Source organism: Pavona decussata, unplaced genomic scaffold (assembly GCF_977016875.1).
Source record: "Pavona decussata unplaced genomic scaffold, jaPavDecu1.1 SCAFFOLD_268, whole genome shotgun sequence".
Classification (NCBI taxonomy): Eukaryota; Metazoa; Cnidaria; class Anthozoa; order Scleractinia; family Agariciidae; genus Pavona; species Pavona decussata.
Window position 1 is genome coordinate 143,086 of NW_028145670.1, and position 22,075 is coordinate 165,160.

General features: G+C 39.9%; 2 protein-coding genes and 1 long non-coding RNA gene across 4 annotated transcripts; 2 read left to right on the forward strand and 1 right to left on the reverse strand.

Annotated features, from left to right (window-relative positions):
* Positions 1-880: 880 nt before the first annotated feature.
* LOC146455866 (uncharacterized) lies at positions 881-14,671 on the reverse strand. Its single transcript, XM_085093759.1, has 5 exons — positions 14,387-14,671; positions 11,724-11,773; positions 11,247-11,344; positions 10,275-10,384; positions 881-2,354 (listed from the first exon to the last, which is right to left on the reverse strand). The coding sequence occupies exons 1-5, from the start codon at positions 14,654-14,656 to the stop codon at positions 1,983-1,985; spliced, it is 900 nt and encodes a 299-aa protein (XP_084949885.1). The 5' UTR covers positions 14,657-14,671; the 3' UTR covers positions 881-1,982.
* On the forward strand, positions 2,670-22,041 carry LOC146455867 (uncharacterized). 2 transcript variants are annotated; one of them, XR_014858935.1, is made up of 3 exons: positions 2,670-3,257; positions 11,704-11,813; positions 21,243-22,041. It is a non-coding gene; the product is annotated as an uncharacterized LOC146455867 (long non-coding RNA). The 2 variants fall into 2 exon arrangements; XR_014858934.1 differs by having other exon boundaries at positions 2,671-3,257; positions 11,704-11,809.
* On the forward strand, positions 14,924-18,673 carry LOC146455868 (uncharacterized). Its single transcript, XM_085093766.1, has 2 exons — positions 14,924-16,228; positions 17,186-18,673. Exons 1-2 carry the CDS (start codon positions 14,924-14,926, stop codon positions 18,671-18,673), a joined length of 2,793 nt encoding a protein of 930 aa, XP_084949892.1.
* Positions 22,042-22,075: the final 34 nt, after the last annotated feature.

A 22,075-nucleotide genomic window follows, 5' to 3' on the forward strand; every position in this document is an offset into this window, starting at 1 on the left:
ATATATACTAGAAAATTGCAAAAAGTGTCCGAGAATAGTACTCATATTTCCTTGAATGTGAGAACATTAAACAGTATTCACCGTTTTCTTCTCCCTCGATCACTTCTTCCTATTACCACCGATCAGACATGTTCAATTCCAGCTACAGGCGTGTATTTTCTAAGCAGCCCATCTGTTACATTTTCCGCAAAATCGAAAAACCTAATGCTCTTAAAATTGGCGCAAAAAACTGACGCACTCTTCAGTTAATTTATTTCAGTTGAGTCATTCCGCGAGCATCGTATTTCGCATAATTATGCTATGTCGCAGGTCATGCCACATGCCATTCCGCAAACTCATGCCGTCTTTTACCCTCATCGGTCAAAATGGCGTCGAAAACCGTGATAAGACCTATCATATGGCATTAACAATTCCATTAAAACTACGATGTTGTCATAGATAACTTTGCTCGTTTCCAATGGTAACGATATGAAGAACCGTGAGTCAGGCCTGTTGAAAAAAAAAAAAAACCGCGAAAACAGGCCACAGTCTGTCGATCTTCGAACATCAATCGTCGATGAAATAATGATCAGAAATGGAGGAGATATTATAGTGAATTTCATGTTACTTTGGCCAGACAGATTGCGGAGTTCCGGTTGTCAAATTTGTTCCCGTTGAGAACTTCGCGAACTTCGCAGGTAGTTTGCAAGTTTCGATTTAGCGGAGCGATCACGGGCTGTTTCACCAAAACAAATTATTTTCTGAGCTCTGGGTCGTTTTCTCAAAATATTTTCCAGAAAAAAATGTATTTATTCCGTAACTGATCTGTACAGCGAACCAGTGCAATGACTAGATATATATGACTGAAACAGCCAGTAGTCGCTCCGATAATTAAGTCGAAACTTGCGAACTTTGTTGTCGCCGATTTCGAATCGAAGAAATTCATTGTAATATCTCCTCCATTTCTGAGTATTTCATCAACGATTGATGTTCGAAGATCGACAGAAAGTGGCCGATTTTGGCGTTTTTTTCCAACAGGTGACGCACGGTTCTTGATATCATTACCATTAGAAACGAGTAGAGTTGTCCATGACAACATCGTGTCCATCGTAATTTTAACGGCAAAATGATCGTGATCCAACCTCCCAGTCACGCCTTACTCAACTGATAATCGTAGAAACAGTACAATTTCTCTTTGAGTTGTTTCTTTTCGTACACTAGTTTCTCAAATTTGAAAGGTATCGTCCCGGAAAAATCCGATCGAGCCACCTTCATAGTAATCAAATGTGTATTAAATCCCGAACATGTGAAATGCGACTTTTAAACCAGACCTGCATGAAGTCGCACTTAAATTTACAGCAACCAGGGGGCGCAGCTGGGGGGGTCCTGGGGTGCCCGTGACCCCCTCCCCCCCCCTTGTGAAATAATTTTAGTAAAACACAGTGTGGGTTTCGACATGACAATCTGGTAAGTACTCTGGGTGTGACTCAGTGTGACCCCCTTTTCAAAAATCCTGGCGACGCCCCTGGTAAACAAATAAAACTCCAAACTTCACATGGATTTAATTCCTGAGTTAGATTCGGCGTTTACCACCGTTTGCATCGTTGCGCGACCATTCAACTCAAAACTCCCCAGTTCAATTTCCGTCAATCAAGCATTCAGCTGGCTTGGAATTTCGCTCCTGACACTAACAACAACTCCATTTATCGTATATTGTTTTAGTAAATGTACATGCGGTTGTTGTTATCGAAGCCAGCTTAATGCTTGATTGAAGGAATTTTTTGGAAAAGTTGACTTGGGAGTTTTGAGTTGAATGGTCGCCTAACGACGCAAACGGTGGTAAGCCGGGCCTAAAACAATTAATAGTGAATAGAGAAGATGACCAAAAGGAAAGAGACAGCAGCATTTGCCATTTGGCACTATTTTCCCGCTGTTTTCAAATTATAGTGAGTAAAAACGATAACAAGGAACGACGTTTTGACCACCAACTATCCCCAGTTCATCTAGTGCCGAATGGCAAATGCTGGGGCGTTTGGTGGCGCCAGACGAGCTGAGGCCACTGCTGCCTCTTTCCTCTTGGCCATCATCTCTGTAGCCCTCTGGGACCTCCTTCGTTGAATTTTGCGATCTAACTGCTTCATTAAATCGTCTAGTTCCTGAGATCTCCATGTTAATTTTTTGGTTTTTAATACTTTCTTTTTTTTTCGTTCACCTTCCACATCCTCATTATCTCCATCTTCAGGCTCCTGTTCTGATTCGCTTGTTGATTCGTCTGAGGACACATATGATGTCAACATTATTTCAGAATATTTCAACTTGTCTTCTTCGCTGAACGTGGTACTACCTTTTAGAGCCTTTGCCCTTTGTGCAGTTTTCTATAAGATAAAGGGGAATATAACATTAATATCTGAGTAATTTTACCCTGAATAGCACATGCTACCAAACAGTGGGCCCTATTCAAATATTACAGACAAAGCAGAGATTTGTTCTTTGGGTTAATTAAAAATCATGCGCACATTTTCACGTGTATTAGACTAATTTGAGAGGGACATCATGAAGTTTTCCCATCCAGATATTTTGAATTTTCGAACGCACGTTATCTGAATCTGGGATTACTGCTAGGTGTAATTTTGATTTGAACGCAGCCTCGCTCTTTTTTAGAGCAAAAGTGTTATAATGTAACAGGCGATTTATAAAAATTATAAAAAAATTATTCTACGTTCCACGTTTCCCGTTCTTGTTAGTCCAATCCAAATTTTCTCTTTGTCATGCTCTTTGTTTCCGTTTCCGGTTTAGCAACATACAGGCATCACAACACCATTGGTAGCGACAGTCGATGTTCGAAACAATGCTTTTGCTTGCTGGCTTGCAATTGTTGCGTAAGTTCCAAAAGAGAAGGATATATTCTCTGATGAGTTAGCACACAGACAATACAGTTAAAAAAATTGCAAGAACTGCAATATTCCCGCGAAAATCACCCCGAGTTGATGACTGATGACGAATTTCTGTCTGCACTGCACCGTCGGCCGTCCGACCAAAACCGCGCGTCGTTTTGCCGAGGATGTGTCTGTTGTGACTGGTGTGAGAGCACACAAATTCCTTTTCAACTCGGTAACGGCTTGTGCTTGTATGTAATGGAGGAAGGAGTCGTTTTAATCCTTGATTTGACGTCGGCGGAACAAGTTTTGTATTTGTTGTTGCTGGACTGTTTTGATTTATCCCACGAGGTGACGCAATCACAGAATTCGAAAGCAGGATCATAGGATTACGAAGGATGGGTGAGTTATCACTTCACTCTTTTAATAGTTCTAAGTATGATTTTATCTGTAGTGGCTTCAAATATTTGGCATTGATTTGGGAGTGCCCATTTCATTCTTGCACCCTGACTCTTGACACTGATTAATTGAAGACGCGATTTCCCGCCTGCCATCATTTGTTGATTTGAATCCAAGTGATTTCTATTTGCCATTTGTATAGTTTTGGGCTAAACTGTAGAATACTCGGCCGCTTATTTAGAAAGGATTCTTTTGTTTGTATATCTAGCCGGTTTTAACAAAAGGTACCTAAGGAAATAATCACATATTTTGAAACTTTCCACATTCACGGGCTTTGCTAGTTTGCAACCACGTGCAAAGGCAAACAAAGACAAAGTCTTGGCGGCCTTGTTGGAGTCAATTTGCATAAGTTGGTGGAGCAAACAAAAGAAGCTGAGTAGAAACCTTTTGTTTCTTATGCAAAGTGACCCCCAACATGGCTGCTGTGACATAACGTGCAAACCAAAAATGGTTTATTCCAAAAAAAATCCACACCCCCCGTGCGGATGGGGTCGTTTTTTAACCCCCCCCCCCTCTCACCAGGATTTCCTGAAGCACAAGACCCCCCCCTCCTGTCTGGATTTCCAAAACAAAAGACCCCCCCCCCCCCCCCCTTTTCCGGAAAAAAAATATTAGGTTTAAATTTAATTTATTTTTAATAGAAAATACGCACAATCACGTCTAGAAGATGTTCTTCGGCTAATATTAATAACTCTATCGCGTGGAACTAAAAAAAGAAAGGAGCAACAATGCAAAAAAGCGAACGAGTTCATCCTTCGTGTATGGACAATACCCGTGGAATCTTAAAACTGCTCGCAGAAAATGCATTGGCTGCTTGTTTAACTGTGCTACGGAAGATGGGACTTCAGAGAGGTTACCACTGTATATGTTGAAGGAACCCGTCCAAGAACTTCCTCCTTTTGTTGCTTTCGCAATAACTTACGTTTCCAAAAGTTTTTTCGAGGTACAGATGGCTACAAGTTCGTCTCGAGTATTTTCGATGAAGAGGGAATGTTTTTTTGGACCAAAATTCTTTGGAATTATCTTCTTCAGCTAATAGCTCTGCATACTTGCTTGCACAAGTAAAAAATTCTTCTGCCTGACGCAGTGGAATCTACGCTAAGAGTGCAATGGCGGACCAAACAACCGAGATTTCAACGGGGCTAACGTGAAATTACACAACGGTGGTGCGCTGGGTCTGGTACGAGTAGAAATGTGTCAGGCGTTTCAAACTCTTCGTTGCAACAATGTTGCGACAGCTCGTTCTTTAGTACCTTGTTGTTTGCGTTTTCTGCTATAAAAGGACCTGCGAAGGAACTTAGATTATCATTTATTTTAGGTGAGAAATATGTGAACAAAACATTTCCACTATTTTCAGGGTCTGAGAGCGCTGAAGTGTCACCGAACTAAACGTTCGAATCGCGTGAACTATCGGTCGAAATGACCCCTGCAGAAGACTTTCTTAAGTTCAACCCCCCCTCCCGCCTGGATTTCCAGAGTCTTTGACCCCCCCTCCTGCGAGAATTTCCAGAATCCCATCCGTCGGGGAGGTGTGGATTTTTTCTGGAACAACCCAATGCTATGGAATTGAAAGCCTTAGAGCACTCCTCAACATGACAACACATCATCAATGAAAACTGTGGAAAAAAACACATTTTTTACCCCTAAAAGGTATGTCGAGCACCCCCGTCACTTTTCATAAAAGTCACATCTAGACAACAAGAGCAAAAGTTCAGTTCATCCCGCATTACTGCGTGTTAATTAACTACATCTGACCCCCATCACGTTTATACCAGAGTACCCCCTGGGAGCAGACTAGAGATTGAAAACAAGAAATGGCGTTTCCAAACCAAAGATGTTCGGCCGAAGCATCTTGTTCAAAGTTTCCATGGTAAATGTTTTGCAAATTCAGACTGGAAACATTTTGTAGATATTTATTAAACATGTAATGTTCGGGGATAGCAATGGTGCTTGGGCCGATAAATGATTGATGCTTTCTCCGACTATGCAACATGATAAGAAACAGTGGGGATGTCTGTGTTTGAATTCGGGATAGCCGACACGAGTTGCAATCGATCGCTTGCCATATATGACCATAAGAATTATTTTCACAGGTTTGAGATGAATTTCATTTCAGATTATACATGTATGTGGATAAATGCAATTGAGGCTAAGTTAACACCAAGACAAATTGCTACAGTGGTTTCCCTATGACATTAGGGGTGGGCCAGGTTAGATCGTATTGCTTAAGCTTGCTTACATTGTTTGTGTACTCGCAACTGTTTTTGCTAGCGGTACATTGCTTGCTAGCCTGCATGGCAGGCACTAGAATGGGGAAGGGAGAGGGGAAAATTGGGCGCGCGCCCAATTTTCCCCCCTCTCTTTTTCCCTTTCTAGCGCTTGTGTACTGCATACTTGTTAACTCCTTGCTCATCCCTGTTTGGTTAGTATATGTAATTAAGTATTAACACTGAGCCTATCAGTGTGAGGGTGCCAGGTGGGTGGTTGACGCACCCAGGGTTGGTGGCACCCCCAATTTCCTGACACCTTCCCCCATGCAAGCTCGTCTTTGGCACCAGTTTGCTTCCAGTTAATTGAGATTGTCAGGATCCATTGCTTCTGCTCCACAAATAACTGTCAGCCACTAGTACTGCAGTGCCTCACATGCAACAGATTTGCCGCCAAAATGAATTCAATATATCCATTTATTTCCTTCGGAATAAAATGCACTTTTCACTGGAATGGTTCTATTAGTACTGAGGGGGGGGCGTAAGGGTTTGCGGTGATGCGGAAATTGTTATTTTGACCTGCGGTATGCGGTTTTTATAAATTTTAGGCTGGGCAAATCGGTAAAAAAAAGTGTCTGCGGACCTCTGCGATGTTTCATTTTCACTCGGATCCTCTCGTTCCCAGTTGTTTTGTTTACGTTTTACAAGGTATGCGGGTACAACAAGTACAGTGCATCATGATCAGATTGCACAATCAGGGACCATTATTGTGCAAGCAAGCCTTGCGGTTTATTGTTTCAGCCTTTTCCAGTTAATACTTGATATGATTAACCATTTTATCCAATGATATGTCGGTTCGGTCGAGGACCGTCAAGAGTTGAGAATAAGGGATGGACCATTTTATTTTTGAGGGAGGGGGGGGGGGGGGGGCTTTGGACAATTACCAAAAAAAATTCCTGCACGGCAAAAGTAGAGAAAAAAAATCATGCACAGTTGGCCAAGGGAAGAAAAAATTGAGCAAGCCTTTCTACTCTTAGGATCCTGTTAGACCAACTAAAAAACTAAACTGTAATTTTTGTCATAATTTAATTTCAGCAGACAAAAATACTGTGTAATTATTCGTATAATAATTTTCCTCTGTGTTTCATATCATAAACATTGTAAATACATCATTTCAATCTATCTCTTTTATTAAAACATAAATTTGAACCTTTTCACTGAATCTGGTATAATATAAAATTCTTGTCATAAAATATCACTTTCCATCTCTTGTATCAAAATACAATTTTCAACTATCTTCAACATATCTGATATCTCAGGCCCGTAGGGAAGGGGGATGCGATGGGTGCGCCTGCACTCCCCCTCAGGCTGCGGAGGTCCACTTTTTTGTTGACCATAGATTAAAAAAAAAACTGAATTGATAAAAAATATAGATAGTATACTTCCCTTCTGATTCACTGTTAGTGTAGTTGTAAAAATGAAATAAATAAGCAAAGAAAATATATGCCATCCATATTCGCATCTACCCGTGAATGCACTGGCGCACAAAACATGTTTTCAATTGACGTCAAACATCCAAGTTTATCAAACAGACATTGATATGTTTGCCAAGAAGTACCTAAGGAGGCTTGAGCTTGGCACACTACTGAAAGATCATGATGATCGGCACTGCAGCAAACCCAGGGAAAAATACGGATTTTCAACTTTATTTCTATTTTTGTTCTTTTTAAATAGTGACATTATTCTCTAAAACTGTAAAATACATACTTAAAGTAGTCTCTACACCAAACAAAATCCATCTTGAAGTTCAAAAGTTTGAGTAATATCCACGTTTTTAAGTTCGCTTTTGGCTGCCTGTTTTCATATCATACTGCCTTCAAAACGCACGAAATGCAGTCTCAGACAACCGGCCTAATTTTCAAAATTTCCCGGGGGAGCATGCCCCCAACTCCCCATAGAGGTTCGCGCCTCCGGCTCTTGTTTGGTCCGTCTCCTAGTTGGACCGCACCCTCCCGCAGAAAACCTGCCTACCAGCCTGTATCTATTAATTAAATTATAAAATGTTCACAGTCTTGAATGTATACAGCTATAAATGACAAAATTGAAACAAACGAAAACAACCAAATAGTGTCTGATAGTGCCCACTATAAGCTATGTTTCTGCCCCTGCTTCTGCTTCTGCCACGTATCAGCCAAAAAGCGGTTTAAGGTGGCTGAACACAGTTTGCGCGTGCTTTACAGATTGTGTAAGTGATGCTATTAAGCGCGTGCTTAAGGGTTGTGATACGCAAATACGGCGGTTGATAAAGTGATCCCTCAATTTCACATGAAATGGATAATAAAGTTAAGTTTTGATCCTAAATAACTAAGTTTCTCGTTTCTGGACTCTTTTTCTTTTCTTTCCGAGCAAAAAAAAAAATTCACCAAGACCTTTCGCATGCTTTTCATCTTTGCCATGAAACCCAAATTAAACCACGCATGTGCATTTGACCAAAACATTGCGATTGGTTGTTTTCGTGGAAATGAACTGTTTTCTAAGGAACCGCTCATTACAATTCCCTGAAATTTGGCCTGAAAATAGTGCCCTAAAAGCGTAACTCGCCTACAAAGAGAAACCTTAATCTAACAGAGGGTATCTTCACAAAACATTGAAATGCAAAATCAATATTTGCAGGAGATCTCTCTGTCAAAATTACATGAAAATAGTGCAACTGTGTCAGTGTTTTGTGAGTTTTTCTGGATACAAAAAATGGAAAAAATCTAATGAGTGCATTTTCTAAAAATAAAGGAAACCTACTATGTATGGACGTTTAATAGTTCGCTGCGTTGCCATCGAAACGTTACTTAGCTCAACAAGACGTACGAAAATACATTCTTTCTTAGTTGAAGAAATCCAGAATTACATAGTTTCCAAATAATGTCTTCTAACACCTGTACACTAAAAAACTGTATTCGGCCACCTTAAGACTAGGGGGGGGGGGGGGGGTGCAAATCTACACCACATGACTTTATGCTGTCAAGCTGCATTTATGTCAAGGCTTTGTTACTGTAAGAGGGTGGGAAGTAAATGGCTAGGTGTTCTCTTTAAAACACATCATTAGAAAAATAACTCACATTTGTGTTTTCAGATAAGATATTCAAATCTGATTTCCTGGCATTGGATAAAAACATCAAGGCATTTTTAAAAGGTTTAAAATTCAGCTGAATAGAATTTCTCATTTATTTTTGTAACCCAACGTGTAACACTGAATAGACTAAATGCAGCTTATATCAGCCTGGAGAGAAAGTCATTTTCTATTCCATACCTGTATAAGGCATACCTCATAAAATGCTCATTTTTGGTAAAACGAAGATTGAAAACCGATCGAAAAAAAATTCAAGCACAACCTTAAGATGCTAAAAAAAATTATTTCACAGCACAAAGGTGAGAAAAAAAATCTTAACAAGACAAAATTGCTCAACCTCAACCCCCCCCCCCCCCCTCAAAACTAAAAATTAATAGTCCATCTCTAACATGTCGAGAGTCGAGACTGATATGTCGAGACCTTGTCGTGAGTCGAGAGTAACTTGTCAAAGAGTAAAAATTCATTGATTTTATGGATTTTTGTGTGTTAGTCCAAGAAAGGAGCCATTGGTCCTTCAATCAGAGCAACGGATATTAATACATTTGATGGAATTTTTCAATAATCAATCTTTCACATGATTGCGTGTATGCGGCTCTTTTTTTTTTTGCAGAATGAACAGTCTTCGAAACAGTACAGTATATATTATATCACCAGTGTGATGATCTTATGTTGATTAACAATGACGAACACGCTCATCAGAATACATAAGGTCACATTTCTAACGGATCGGAATGCCGAACCTAAAGTCTTGATGATGGCATGTTCCACATTTGTAACTACGGTTTCGGTATTTTGGTAAATTTCAAAGCGGTATTGCAGTTTTTTTACGTTTTGCTGCGCGGTTTTGCGGTTTTCAGGTCCCCTTTACGCCCCCCTCAGTACTGTACTTCACATGTGATCATTTTAAAGCTCAGTATCTTAAACCCAATCCCAGCTCGATCATTAAAACAAATCAACTTCAGCGGATTTGAGAAAATAAAACTTGTGTTGATAACCTGCGTTAAATTGGCTCCACTGTTCGATCCGCGTCCTGTTGTTTTCTTCAGATCCAATAGAAGATGAAAATGCCAGAACAGAGACATAATTATAATTGTAAACATAATAAATCTTAATCTTGTCTTCGGTCCACCAAGCAACATTGATTTCCCAGATGTTTTTTATTGGATTCTGCAATGTCCACGTACATGCACTATTCGGCTGATCAGTGAGAAGATTGCCATGATTGCTGAGCATCGTTTATGGTTTCATTTAAGAGAATGTATGGGAATCCCCCCCCCCCCCCCTCACCCCCCTGCCTACAGCTCTTCTAGTTCACAAGAGATCCACATGCTGGGTCAAAATAAAACAAGATAAATTCTAAACAGAAAAAAGTAAATTGTAAACTTGCATGGACACAATTCTGTACCCTATCACAGAGATTAGGCAGTGACTTTAATATCTGGAGATATTACTTTTGACTAATTATAAACGTTTATATATATAGGTGGAATGAGAGAAATTGAGAAAACTTATATATATGCTGTATGCATATAAAAACCACTTAATTATTCAACTCTTGGCAGGTTTTAATTAGCTATTATAATGTGTAAATTATGCTAGGAAATACACATAAAATTATATATTACCCACCTCATTTCGTCTTTGCAACCTTCGTTGCCGCAAGAGTGTTTGCTTTTGAATCCCACTTTGTTTTCTCTTATGTTCCCTTACTTTAGTTCTGAAATATGTTTTCGTCGCTTCTGAAATAAGAATATTATAAAGATGATTGAATTCAGTTTTTTGATAAGCATTTAAATTAGCCTTATATAACCCGGGCATTTAGGGCTGCCATTCAGTACAGTGATCAATGTTTTAGCTGTTATTATTTCCTGCTCAAATGAAAATTATCACCCAGTTCAGTTTTGGACAGTTTGCAGTAAACTCCAGATTTTCAAATTTGCAAAAATAAAGGCATTGAAAACTTTTCTAAAAGCGGATTGATGCTAACATATATATATGAGTACTACATACTCAGTGTATATACTGTACATGTACTGTGGTTTAAAGGTGATATATATTAATATTTACATGATATAATGTTCTCAGGCTTATAGGCGTCATATTGTTAAGCAAGCCAATGATATGTAGCTATATAGAGGGGCCGACAGGGGTGTAGCCAGCCATTTTGAGCCATTAAGCCTGGGAATTGTAGCTGTGTAAGTGTTTGTTTCGGCGATTTGCAGTGGACGTTGTCCTGAATTTTAACTTCCAATTTTTTTGTTTGAAATCAATAAAATCACCGGAAAGATATATACTGGCTGGATGAAAACTGAGATTTTGCGTAAAAATCTACTGCAAAGCTTTTTTGGATCACTGTATTGGCTTTCTCTGTACCAGAACCATGGAAATGTTTATCCATATTTTATGTTGGGTGGGTGTTTTCTTTTCAATCCAAAAGTACAGGGTCTTGTCTCACATGTACTGATCCAATTGGACATTTCTGTTAACCCCGGGCTTGATGGCTCAAAGGTTAACTACGGCCCTGGCTGATTTGTTGAACAACCAGGAAACATATATGATCATGAGTGCATATACACTGTATGACATAAAGTCACTACTTACTTGTCAGTATGTATCCCGTTGTATGTTTATCTATGGCCCTAAACCGTTTAAATATTTCTCTGGTGACCGCTGTGTTTTCCATCGACGAATAGGACATTCTGTAGGAAAATTGTTTTTGTTTAAACAGCAAGAAAGTACATAATTTTTTTAAAATTCATTCATAGCACCATTAAGGTGATTCCTCGGAAATAAAAGTTGACAAAAGAGACGTGATGAATTGAAGAATAAGGATAGGTCACTGTGCTTGTTTAGGAGAAATTACCTTTTATTTGATCTCTGCAATGCGTAACCTTGTAGGGAAAACTGTCATGCTTTCAATGCCTGTTCATAACACAAGTAATCATGCACAGTAAGGATGCACAATACTGAGGAATCACCTTAATGTAATTGATGGCTTTATAGATAATACATGATGTTTATATTATCAATTAACACATTTGTTTCTCATGCCAAACAGGAACGTGACATTATACCTACCCAAAGTTCCATGGCGTTTCAAGGCCAGTAACAATGTGGTGGAGTGCTCTCTGTTAAAAATTGAAAAAAAAAAAAAATACAAGAAGGTAAGTCATGATGTCAGTGATTTTAATAAATATCACTAGATCAGTAGAGTAATTAGTAATGGTAATTAAACTGAGTTGAGTGCGATTTGGTCTGAAGTCATATCCATGATTTCAAAATCGAACGAGTGCGCAGCGCAAATTTGATTTGAAATCACAAGTATGATTTCAGACCAAAATTGCTCACAATTACCACTTTATTATACCTATTTTGAAATCACAGAGTGTTACTGTCAATTTTAATATTCTATTTTTGTTACTTCATTTCCAATTTGATGGGCTAAAGAAAGTATGCGATTTAGAGCAAAAAATTGGTGCAATTTGGGAATAAATCGCACTGTTGAGAGCCAATCAGATTGCAAGGATCACCAGTGATTTCAAAATGGGTGAAATAAACACTTTTATAATTCACTGAATTTATGGTGAGTAGTGGTAGATATATTTACAGAGATTTGAATTTGCAAGGTAAACGTATTTACTTGACTATTAAACATTGAGAAAACATTGTTTTCTATGTGGCATTTATTCAAAGGCAGCATTTTTTTGAGGGCAGTATTAAGTTCAAACTCATGAGAAATAAGGTTTAAATACATAGCAATTATTCGCCGAATCGAAGGTGAAATAAATATTAGTAAACGTTTACCGAGACGAAGTCGAGGTAAATATTCAACAATATTTATTGAGTCTGAGGCGAATATAATTGTTTTAGAATAATTTTCATCCGTGGATACAAGAATTTGCAAAAAATTGATCTAAACATGAAAAACAAAACACTTTTACCCTGCATAAATCTGGCTTAGCTTAGCTACCATGCCAAAAAAACTATATTCACTAGACTCTGTGATGAACATAATGCAAAAAATATATTAAATGCTACTTTTCTTTGACACTTAAGGTACATGAATAATCATATATCTCAAAAGTGAAAATCAAGTACACTGTAGACAAAGTAATAATTATTATTTGTGGCAATTTACAGCTGTGTTCAGTGTTATGTGCACAGCGCCTATCTTTCGACGTGCTAAACAAACAAGAAGGATTGAAAGCCACCGATCACAGTCCACAAGCATGACCTTTTGAACTTGTGGCTCATTTCCATAAAGGTGACATGAAACAAGCACCGGTCTCCATCAATTGTGATTGGTTCATTTCGGACAGCAAGTCGAAAGATGGACGTCGAAAGATGGGTAGGGGGTGCACAATAGACTGAACCTCGGTGTAAGTGTATAAGATGTTCACTCGGCTTTGCTGTTTTAGCTCGGATGTCAATGCCACAGTTTATCCTGAAGTTGACTAGCCAATCAGAGAGCGCATAAAACATAATCACTTGAAATTAGTACTGATGTTAACTGGTGAATATTTAACACCCATCTGGTTTTATTTCCTAAATTATGCAATTGTATAATTTCCTTCAGCAATGCAATTGATTTACATACATATATATATATATATATAAAAGATGAACTTTTGGAGTCGGACTAGTTCAAACACATTTAATTGCCAAACACATTTAATTGCAATTAAATGTGTTTGAACTAGTCCGACTCCAAAAGTTCATCTTTTATTCACAGCTCTGGTTTTACCATTGAGCACTTTTATAGCAGATGAAGTCTTCAGTTTATCCGCTGGTAGTTATATATATATATATATGTATGTAAATTATAAATTTAAGATAGAAAATGTAACACAGTTACTCGAGTTTCACGCACTAAGCGATCATCAGACTGAGTGCGTGAAACTCGAGTAACTGTGTTACATTTTCTATCTTAAATTTATATTTCGCTCTGCATGTTTTTGCATCGAGCACTCCTGCGACTGAGTGAAGCAATCATTATATTGTTTCTTTGTGTATATATATATATATGTAAAGTGCATTTAATGAACCGGCCAGCTATTCGATCGTAACAGTTTGACCATAACTATATGTATGTTATGAACTTTCAAGATTCTGCATGCTATTCATTTGCTTTGAATATTTTCGTAAACACATTGTCTGGTTTTACGTTTTGACCTTAATTGTTCCTCTACTGAGCATATTAATTTAGCATTTATATGTACCGGTACCTCTCATCTACGTACGGTGTTGTGTTAAAACGTATACACTGCATTATGGGATAGATTCAAAATGGCGGGAATATTCATTCTTGTCACAACACGATCGCTTCACTTGAAATCGTGAAATTATGAAAATTGTTTAACGCGTTTCCTGAACACCTTTCTTATTGATAATCCTTTATCATCACAGAATTTCCAGCTAACAGAAACAAGAATGTCAACGTTATTTTTACTCATATAAATATTTTTTCTCAGTAATCTAAAACGCTCCGACAGTACTGCTAAATCACAAAGCTGTAGCTTTTACGATATGACTGAGCTTGTGAATCGTTTGAGTAACTTTGTCAGTTGGATTTTAACTGTTGTTCACTGAGAGATAATGACCATTTCTTTCTTGTAAGGAAATATAATATAATACATCATAATAGGTATCGTGATAGAAGGTGACATTTTATCTACTGATCCGCGTCACAGTGGCGTAAGTTTAGTTTACTGCTCTTTCCATGTCGTAAATTATTATCTTACCTCAGTTTTTTTCGGCACTAGTTTTGCCCTCTTTTCAGTTCCTCCCTGGTCCAATTGGTCGAGGATTTTCTGATTTTGAGTTTTAATGTCGTTTAGCATATCGGCTATCTCGGCATTAATCGTAAGCGGAGCTGGAACTGCCTCTAGTGATGGCGGTGCCGATTCTGTTCGGCTTGTACTTCTGACTGCGGGGGCAGCTGCCGTTCGTAAAGGATGGCAAAGGGTCCTTGCCCCTTGTATATCTGGTCTTCGAGATCTATGCTCTGACATGGCGATTAAACGGGTAAACCTCTCATTGTTAAAAAAACCCAAGCAATCTCGGTGTTGAAAAAACCCAGCTAGCTCTGTTGAAAAACACTCAACGAGCTTCCCGAAGCCATCTATTTCCCGCGCTTTTAGCAGTCTGTTCCATATAAGGCATATGCCCATACTTGGGAAGGAGGGTCGTTTTGGAGGACTAAGGCGAGCTTTTTGATTTTCAAATTGGTTATTCGACAGTTGGCTCGGGAACTTGTGCTCGCTTGTGCTAGTACTAAAATGGAAGTTAACGGTAGTTTTTGTCCTCATTGTGGCGAGTTTGTCGCACCGAGAACTTATCGGAGACACAAACGTGATTACTACAACGAAGAAACGGGATCGTGGGATGTAGGCGAACGTTATTCATCCGATGAAGAATCCTCGGCAAAAGAATATGACAAGTACGACGAATTATCTCCAGAATACGCAGATGAGGCAGAAGACGTCGACGACGAAGAATACATGGAGATCTACCTTGAAAGAGTAAGAGGAGGTGTGGAATTCTGGGAGGATGCAATCGAGGAGGTATTGATTGATTTCGACGAAGATAACTTAGAGGCTGGACGATCGCCATCGCTCTCTGTTGACGCTGAAGTAGAAGTGAGAACAGAAACGTATGCAAAACAGCTCTCTTTGGTAAAGTGGATTTGTTTATTTCTGATGTTTTGGACTGCGCAATTCCAAATATCAGATAACGCTCTAGAAACTATGCTTCAGTTTTTTAACATTCTTTTTACCGTTTGTCAGCGTTACGCTCCTTGGTTTGGAGGTGTTGTTCTTTTGATGCCGACCTCGGTTTATCTCCTTCGAAAGACATTAGGAATAGGCTGTGACAGATTCACTAAGTACGTTGTGTGCCCGAACTGCCATTCCTTGTATCCCTTCTCCGACTGTTTCTACACACTTGGAAGTCGGAGAATCCCGAAACGTTGCTGTCATCGCCCGTTCCCCAACCACAGACAGATGCGATTTCGGGCAACCTGCGGTGAAATGAATGGCGGATATCTTTTGAAGGAGGTTCAGCTTAAAGATGGCACCACTAAACTGTACCCGCACAAAGTCTACAGTTACATGAGTGTCTTAGACACTTTAAAGGCATTTATGACTCGGGAGGATTTTTGGTTGAAATGCAACTTGTGGAAGATGGGCCGAGATACTGCCTCTGAACTACTCACTGATGTTTTTGATGGAAGGGTGTGGCGGGAATTTTTGTTTGTAGGCGGAGAACCATTTCTTGCTGGGAACAGATCTCTCGGGTTAATGCTCAATGTGGACTGGTTTCAGCCGTTCAAGCTTTCCAGATATAGTGTTGGAGTGATTTATCTCGTAGTCATGAACCTGCCTCGAAATGAACGGTTTAAATTTGAGAATGTCATACTGGTTGGTGTTATCCCAGGACCCCACGAGCCATCTATCTCTATTAACACTTACCTAGCGCCCTTGGTGGACGAACTGCTCGTGTTGTGGGAAGGTTGGCACGTTGGAGACGAAATTGTGCGCGGTGTTCTTCTGTGTGTTGCCTCGGATCTACCGGCTGCTAGAAAGGTATTTATACGTTTAATCAGAAGCTTATTACTAAGTGGGAAAATTCACACATTCAGAGTTAGCTTTTGTTCTGGGGATAGGGCAAAATAGTGGGGATGGGAAAAAATTCGGCGAGAAAAGCGAGCCGAGAAGCCGATGGGGGTCTGGGAAATGCCGCCCTTTCACAGGCCCTCCTTCCCCTCTTCAGTTCCGCATAGTGGGGCATTTGACTCCTCTTCAGATCGTGGTAGTGGGGCATTTGACAAACGTTTGGGTAGAGTTGGTTGTAATCGGAAAATACTTCGTTCAGTTTTCAATAGGTAATTTCATATACCCTACAAATGATCGTGGCTATTAAAACCATTTCAAGTTAAGTCGAGCACAGTAAACACCCACGTATAAGAACCTAGAATATAAGAACCTGTTAGGTTAAAATTTTCGATTTAGACCCCCTTTACATAAGAACCTGTCTATATGAACCCTACAATTATTCACAACAACCTGTTTAGGCTAACTTGTATAATCTAGGTTTTTATACATGGGTGTTTACTGTATTCGACTATTCGAATGAAGACAATGAAAACATTCAAAACTTCAAAATCCGTACATTTCCATCTGAAGTAATTGGAAGATGTCACTCGTTGAGGCCCTTACCAATCGGACATTTCACCCGGTAATTTATAGGGTGGAATTCAGTCCATGACAGCCGGTGAGTCATATGTTTCTGGGTCTCCGTTTTTCCAGCTGCCAGCCCCCCACCCCCTAATACTGATTGCCGGTCCCTTATGAAAAAAAAAAAAAACATTTTTTACCTCTGAACGTATACGGTAACCAGTTAATTTCCGGTTACAATTTGTTTTGAATTCACAACTGTCATTACAACTGGTTCTGGGAGTGAGAATGAAGCGCAAGCACAAACAGACACGAGTGAATAACGTAGACACTTTGTGCATAATAATTATTCTTTCAAATAAACAGGTGAGTGGATTTCTGAGCTTTGCAGCGAGAAGGGGATGCAGCAAATGCAAGAAAGTATTCGAAGGAACCTTTGGTGAGAAGAGGGATTACTCCGGTTTTGATCCGTGTGAGAAACGAACAAACGAAGAACACCGAAGAGAAGCCCAGGAAACACAAAATCAAACAACTATGAAAGACAAACACGATGCAGAAAGTAAATACGGAACACGTTATACTGAGCTGTTGCGTCTGCCTTATTTTGACTGTGTTCGATTTACGATTGTCGATCCGATGCACAATATGTTCTTGGGGAGTGCAAAACATGTCATGCAGAATGTTTGGCTCAATGAGAAACATAGAATCATCACCGATGCGCAATTAAAGCTTATCCAGCAGAAGGTCGATGACGTCCAATTTCCATCTGGGCTTGGTCGGCTGCCGAACAAGATCGCGATCAGCTTTGGTGGGTTCACTGCGGACCAGTGGAAAACGTGGACACTGCTCATGTCGATTTACACTCTCAAAGGGGAGCTGCCTGACGATCATCTAGAAGTGTGGAAAGCGTTTGTGATTGCGTGTCAGTTACTCTGTAGTCCTTGTATTACGGTCGCGGAAGCCATCAGAGGAGGATCCCTTTTGCAAACATTTTGTGTAGAATTCCAGAGGCTCTATGGTACCGAGCTCGTTACTCCAAACATGCACATGCATACTCACCTCGCTGAATGTATTTTGGATTTTGGTCCTGTTTATGCGTTTTGGTTGTTTTCTTTTGAAAGGTATAACGGTATCATGGGAGGCTTCCACACCAACAATCGTTCTATTGAACTTCAGTTGATGCGGAAGTTTCTCCGCGATCAATCTGTGCACGGAATCCCCCTCCCAAGTTCTTTCCGCGCTGAGTTTGAGCCCCTGATCAGACCTGTGGGACAGACAGGGACACTGGGTGAAACTGAGCTTGAACCTGTCCATTCCTTTCGTGCTCTTGCCGCGCTTTGCCATGGTCCTGCTCAACCTACACACCTCTGGAATGAAGTTTCTGCGTACCGCTGTCTCCCACCATCAATGTTCGACTGCTTACAAGACCATGAAGTCATCTACCTTCGAGACATGTACAAGCAGCTATGTCCAGAGGTACAGGAGGAAAGTGTTGTGGGGAATTTTGAACGGTTCTCTGGTATAGAAGTAGGCGGTGAGCGATATGCTTCCTCTACGTCTAGATCTGTACGTTCTTCGTATGTTTTAGCTTCGTGGGTTTCTACAAGTGGGCGTGTTGACACAACTGGGGTGGAGCCAAGAGCGGGTGCCGTGCAGTTCTACATGCGTCAGAATGTTTGTGTTGCCGGAGAATACAAGCCCTTTTTGTTAGCTTACGTGTTATGGTACCAAAATCATCCAGAAAGGTCTTATTTTGGCAAACCCGTACAAGTCTGCTGCAAAGATCTCTTTGAGCAACTGGGACCAGCTTCGTTCATTCCAGTACAGCTCAAGCAGTTTAAGGCCTGGGTTTGAAGGGTGTTCAGAAATTATGAATGATCCCCTATATCTTCGGTTTGTCTGCCTAGAACAGGATGAAATTTTCCCTGAATATTGAACTCGATGTTTTCTTTTGCCTTAATGTATAATTGTGATCACGTGACACATCACGTGACCAAAAAATAAGAATTTCGTAAATCGGCGATATGGCGGCGAATTTTCTTTATAATGATAACTGAATTAGTGTTTCCGAAGCAGATTTTAAATATTTAACTTTCTACGTTTGGAATGACTGTCCTTAAGTTTTTAAATTGGAGAAATTAACGATCAAAGGTTGAATTGTGGACTAAAAAATGACCTTTGCCCTGATAATTTTTTTCTGGAGAACAAAGGACGATCATTCCAAACGTGAAGCGATGGAGATATTTAATCTTTATTAGAAACGCGTTTTTGTTTGATGTTATCTCTTAAAACCGTCGCCTACCTGTCAAATCTTTGCTTTTTTCACAAAAATGATCACGTGACATGTCACGTGATCTATAGCACTACCTATTATGCTTAGAAATTTTCAGAATGATAAGACCTTTTTATCTTCCAAATTTCAGTTCAGTGCCATTGAATTTGTTAAAGTTATCTAGAATAAACCATTTTTCCTCTTAAAAGCCCTTGACCCAGGCCTTAAACTGCTTGAGAGCGTATTGTTTCTAAATTTGTACCTGCGTTTGACAAGGTTAAAGGGGAGAATGTTATGGTGGTCTGCCCTCTGCCAAGAAAGGTGGCATTCGCGTAGTCAAATTTAGCTGATGTAGGAACTGAGTACGCGTACAGTTGACGTAGAGTTCAGAGTTAAGTTTATGTAGAGTTCGTGTAAAATTGACGTAGAATACGCGCATGGCTTAAAATAACGGCCGATCAACGGGCAATGTACGGTAGAAATTGCAACTTGACCGGACAAAATCTTCCATTGCAGGTTATGTTGACCGGTCACGTACTAACTGAATAAACAATAACAACCAAATGTTTAATGCAATTGTTACATATGATACGTCTCTGCAGTCATATTCTTTTTCATTCGGACGCCAACTGGCGATTTATGCAATTAGGTCGCGATTGTTTAGATTTCGCGAAAAGTTGGTGTAGAGTTCGTGTAAAGTTAGTGTAGAGTTCGTGAAAAGTTAGCGCAGAGTTCGCGAGAAGTTAGTGTAGATTTCGTGTAAAGTCAGAGTAAAGTTCGTGAAAAGTTGGTAGAGAGTCCGCGTAAACTGAATTAAAGTAAGCATAGAGTTCGCGGCGAAAAGTTGGCGTAGAGTTCGCGAAAAGTTGGTCTAAAGTTCGCGTAGAATTCGGGTAAAGTTAGTGTAGAGTTTACGAAAAGTTGGTGCAGAGTTCACGTAAAGTGAACGTATAGTTCGCGCAAAGTTGGTTTAGAGGTCTCATAAAAATGGCGTAGAGTTATCGTAAAGTTGGTGTACAATTAAGAATTGGTTCATGCTTAGTGTGCGTATATCGAGTTATGGATGCACGCGGGAAGTTTGGAGAGCACGAGAGAAGCGTAAGAGTTGCTCGAGGCGTAGCCGAGAGCAACTCTAGCTTCTTGAGTGCTCTCCAAACTTCCTAAGTGCATCCATAACTCGATATACGCACAGCTAAAAGCATGAACCAATTCTTTTATAACATAGTGAAAATAAAGTAAGCGATTCCTGGAAAACAGGTTTTGTTCCTGATTAATTACAAAATTCTCTGAAAAAAAGGTGAAAGTGGTTTTTCATATCGGTTAAATCTTAACGTTTCATTAACTTCGACAAGCTCTTATAAATATACGTTTTTTATGGTGTTGTCTCTCTGTAAAAAGTTTTTTATAACATAGCGCGCGCATGCTTCCTTCACATGACTTGCAGACGTCATCGGATGGACGCACGGCCGTACGTATGTTGAGAAATGTACCATGATGGCGCCAATAGGAATTAGGTTAGGATGCACGCGCGCTATGTTATAATTCATGTTAAGGGGGAGTAAAGTTGGGTAGCGTTGCCGTAACGCCTGAATAAGACGACAGTAAATTACTGTTTTAACAGTAAAAATTTATTTTGAGCCCTGTACGAGTAAAGTTGACGTAGAGTACGCGTAAACTGAGTTTACGTGGAGTACGCGTTAAGTTGGTGATTAGTTGAATTTTTATTAATACACTTGTTAATGTTTAATATACAATTTTACTCTTTGCATTTGGCCCTTTGGACGGTTAGAGTCATTGCTTTTCAATGTTATCTCCTGTTAAGCTTTCCAGTTGTAACAAAAATGTAATGATATTTATGTCAATGTTTCCCTTTAATGATAATATGCCGAGTTCATTTCTACATGTTGCATTTGGGAATTGCTCGTTGGCTCCCAATAAAGTTTACAGAAATAAACACGTGTTCGTTCAACTATCTTTTTCCCAATAAACTCCGCAAATCTCTGAGCCATACACGAGGATCGGTAGAAATAAACAATTCAACCTTACGTTTATATAATTTTGGATCCGGTAAAGAATTCTCGTCTGTTAACCATAGACTGAAGAGTTATTTGTGCTTAATAGTGATTCAGTGTAACTTGTGTTCCTTTCCAGATGCTGAGGAGGACTTAAAGAGAACACACGCCACGGACACATGAGAAACACCGATCACATAAAACGTTACTTGGCGTTTTGTCTATATTTTTTGATTTACACCTCTTCATATGATTCCGGTTACGTACCAGGATGGCTTTGTTAGCGGGATGAATTTTGCGATCAGTTTCGAATCTGTTCATATGGCTGAAATGGGAATTTTTATCCCGGTTACCGAGATGGAAAGTAGTGACGCGGTCATTCAAGCGAACAAGCCCGGGCGAATTTTCATTTTTATCAGTTCTACAAACCTCTAAACTATAATATGAGAAAATTTCCAGCCAGCAGAAACCGAGATCTCGGTAACCGGGCCCGCCTTCTCATATGAACACATCAAAGCTTTTGCAAAGGAAATAGGAGTGAGGCGAGATCTCGGTAAGCGGGCCAGCCCGGTCAACCGGGATCGTATGAAGAGGGCCTTAGCCTGCGTGCAGATTTTCGTATTTCCTTCCTACCTTGGAGGACACTTTTTCGGAGTTAGTAGGGAAATACGTGAGTCTGCGCGCACCACCAGTTCTTGCTACCGCGCATGGTGTTGTCTCTTACTCCGAAGTCGATTCAGTTATTTATAAGTGGGGTTAAATTGTTGCTTTAAATAGGTTGGGGCGCTAACCTACTTTTGTGTTTCATTGTGGAGTCTCGATCGGGGGAGCTTATCCAAATTGCCGATGCACATAAAGCTTACTGTTTAGAAATTCCCTTGCCAGCTAAGATTAATGTAGTCTCCTTTCGCAGCCGCTCGGACCGGAGTCACGCAACGCTCCCCGTATGCGTGACTCCGGTCCGAGCGGATG

What these genes read in the sequence shown, in the direction of transcription:
- LOC146455866 (XM_085093759.1), bottom strand. Translation starts at nt 14,656, where the DNA reads ATGTCAGAGCATAGATCTCGAAGACCAGATATACAAGGGGCAAGGACC. An exon ending in AACGGGATACATACTGACAA is followed by an intron (nt 10,385 to 11,246) that starts GTAAGTAGTGAC and finishes TTCTTATTTCAG; the next exon opens with AAGCGACGAAAACATATTTC. An exon ending in GGTTGCAAAGACGAAATGAG is followed by an intron (nt 2,355 to 10,274) that starts GTGGGTAATATA and finishes TTTATCTTATAG; the next exon opens with AAAACTGCACAAAGGGCAAA.
- LOC146455868 (XM_085093766.1), top strand. Translation starts at nt 14,924, where the DNA reads ATGGAAGTTAACGGTAGTTTTTGTCCTCATTGTGGCGAGTTTGTCGCA. An exon ending in ATCTACCGGCTGCTAGAAAG is followed by an intron (nt 16,229 to 17,185) that starts GTATTTATACGT and finishes TCAAATAAACAG; the next exon opens with GTGAGTGGATTTCTGAGCTT.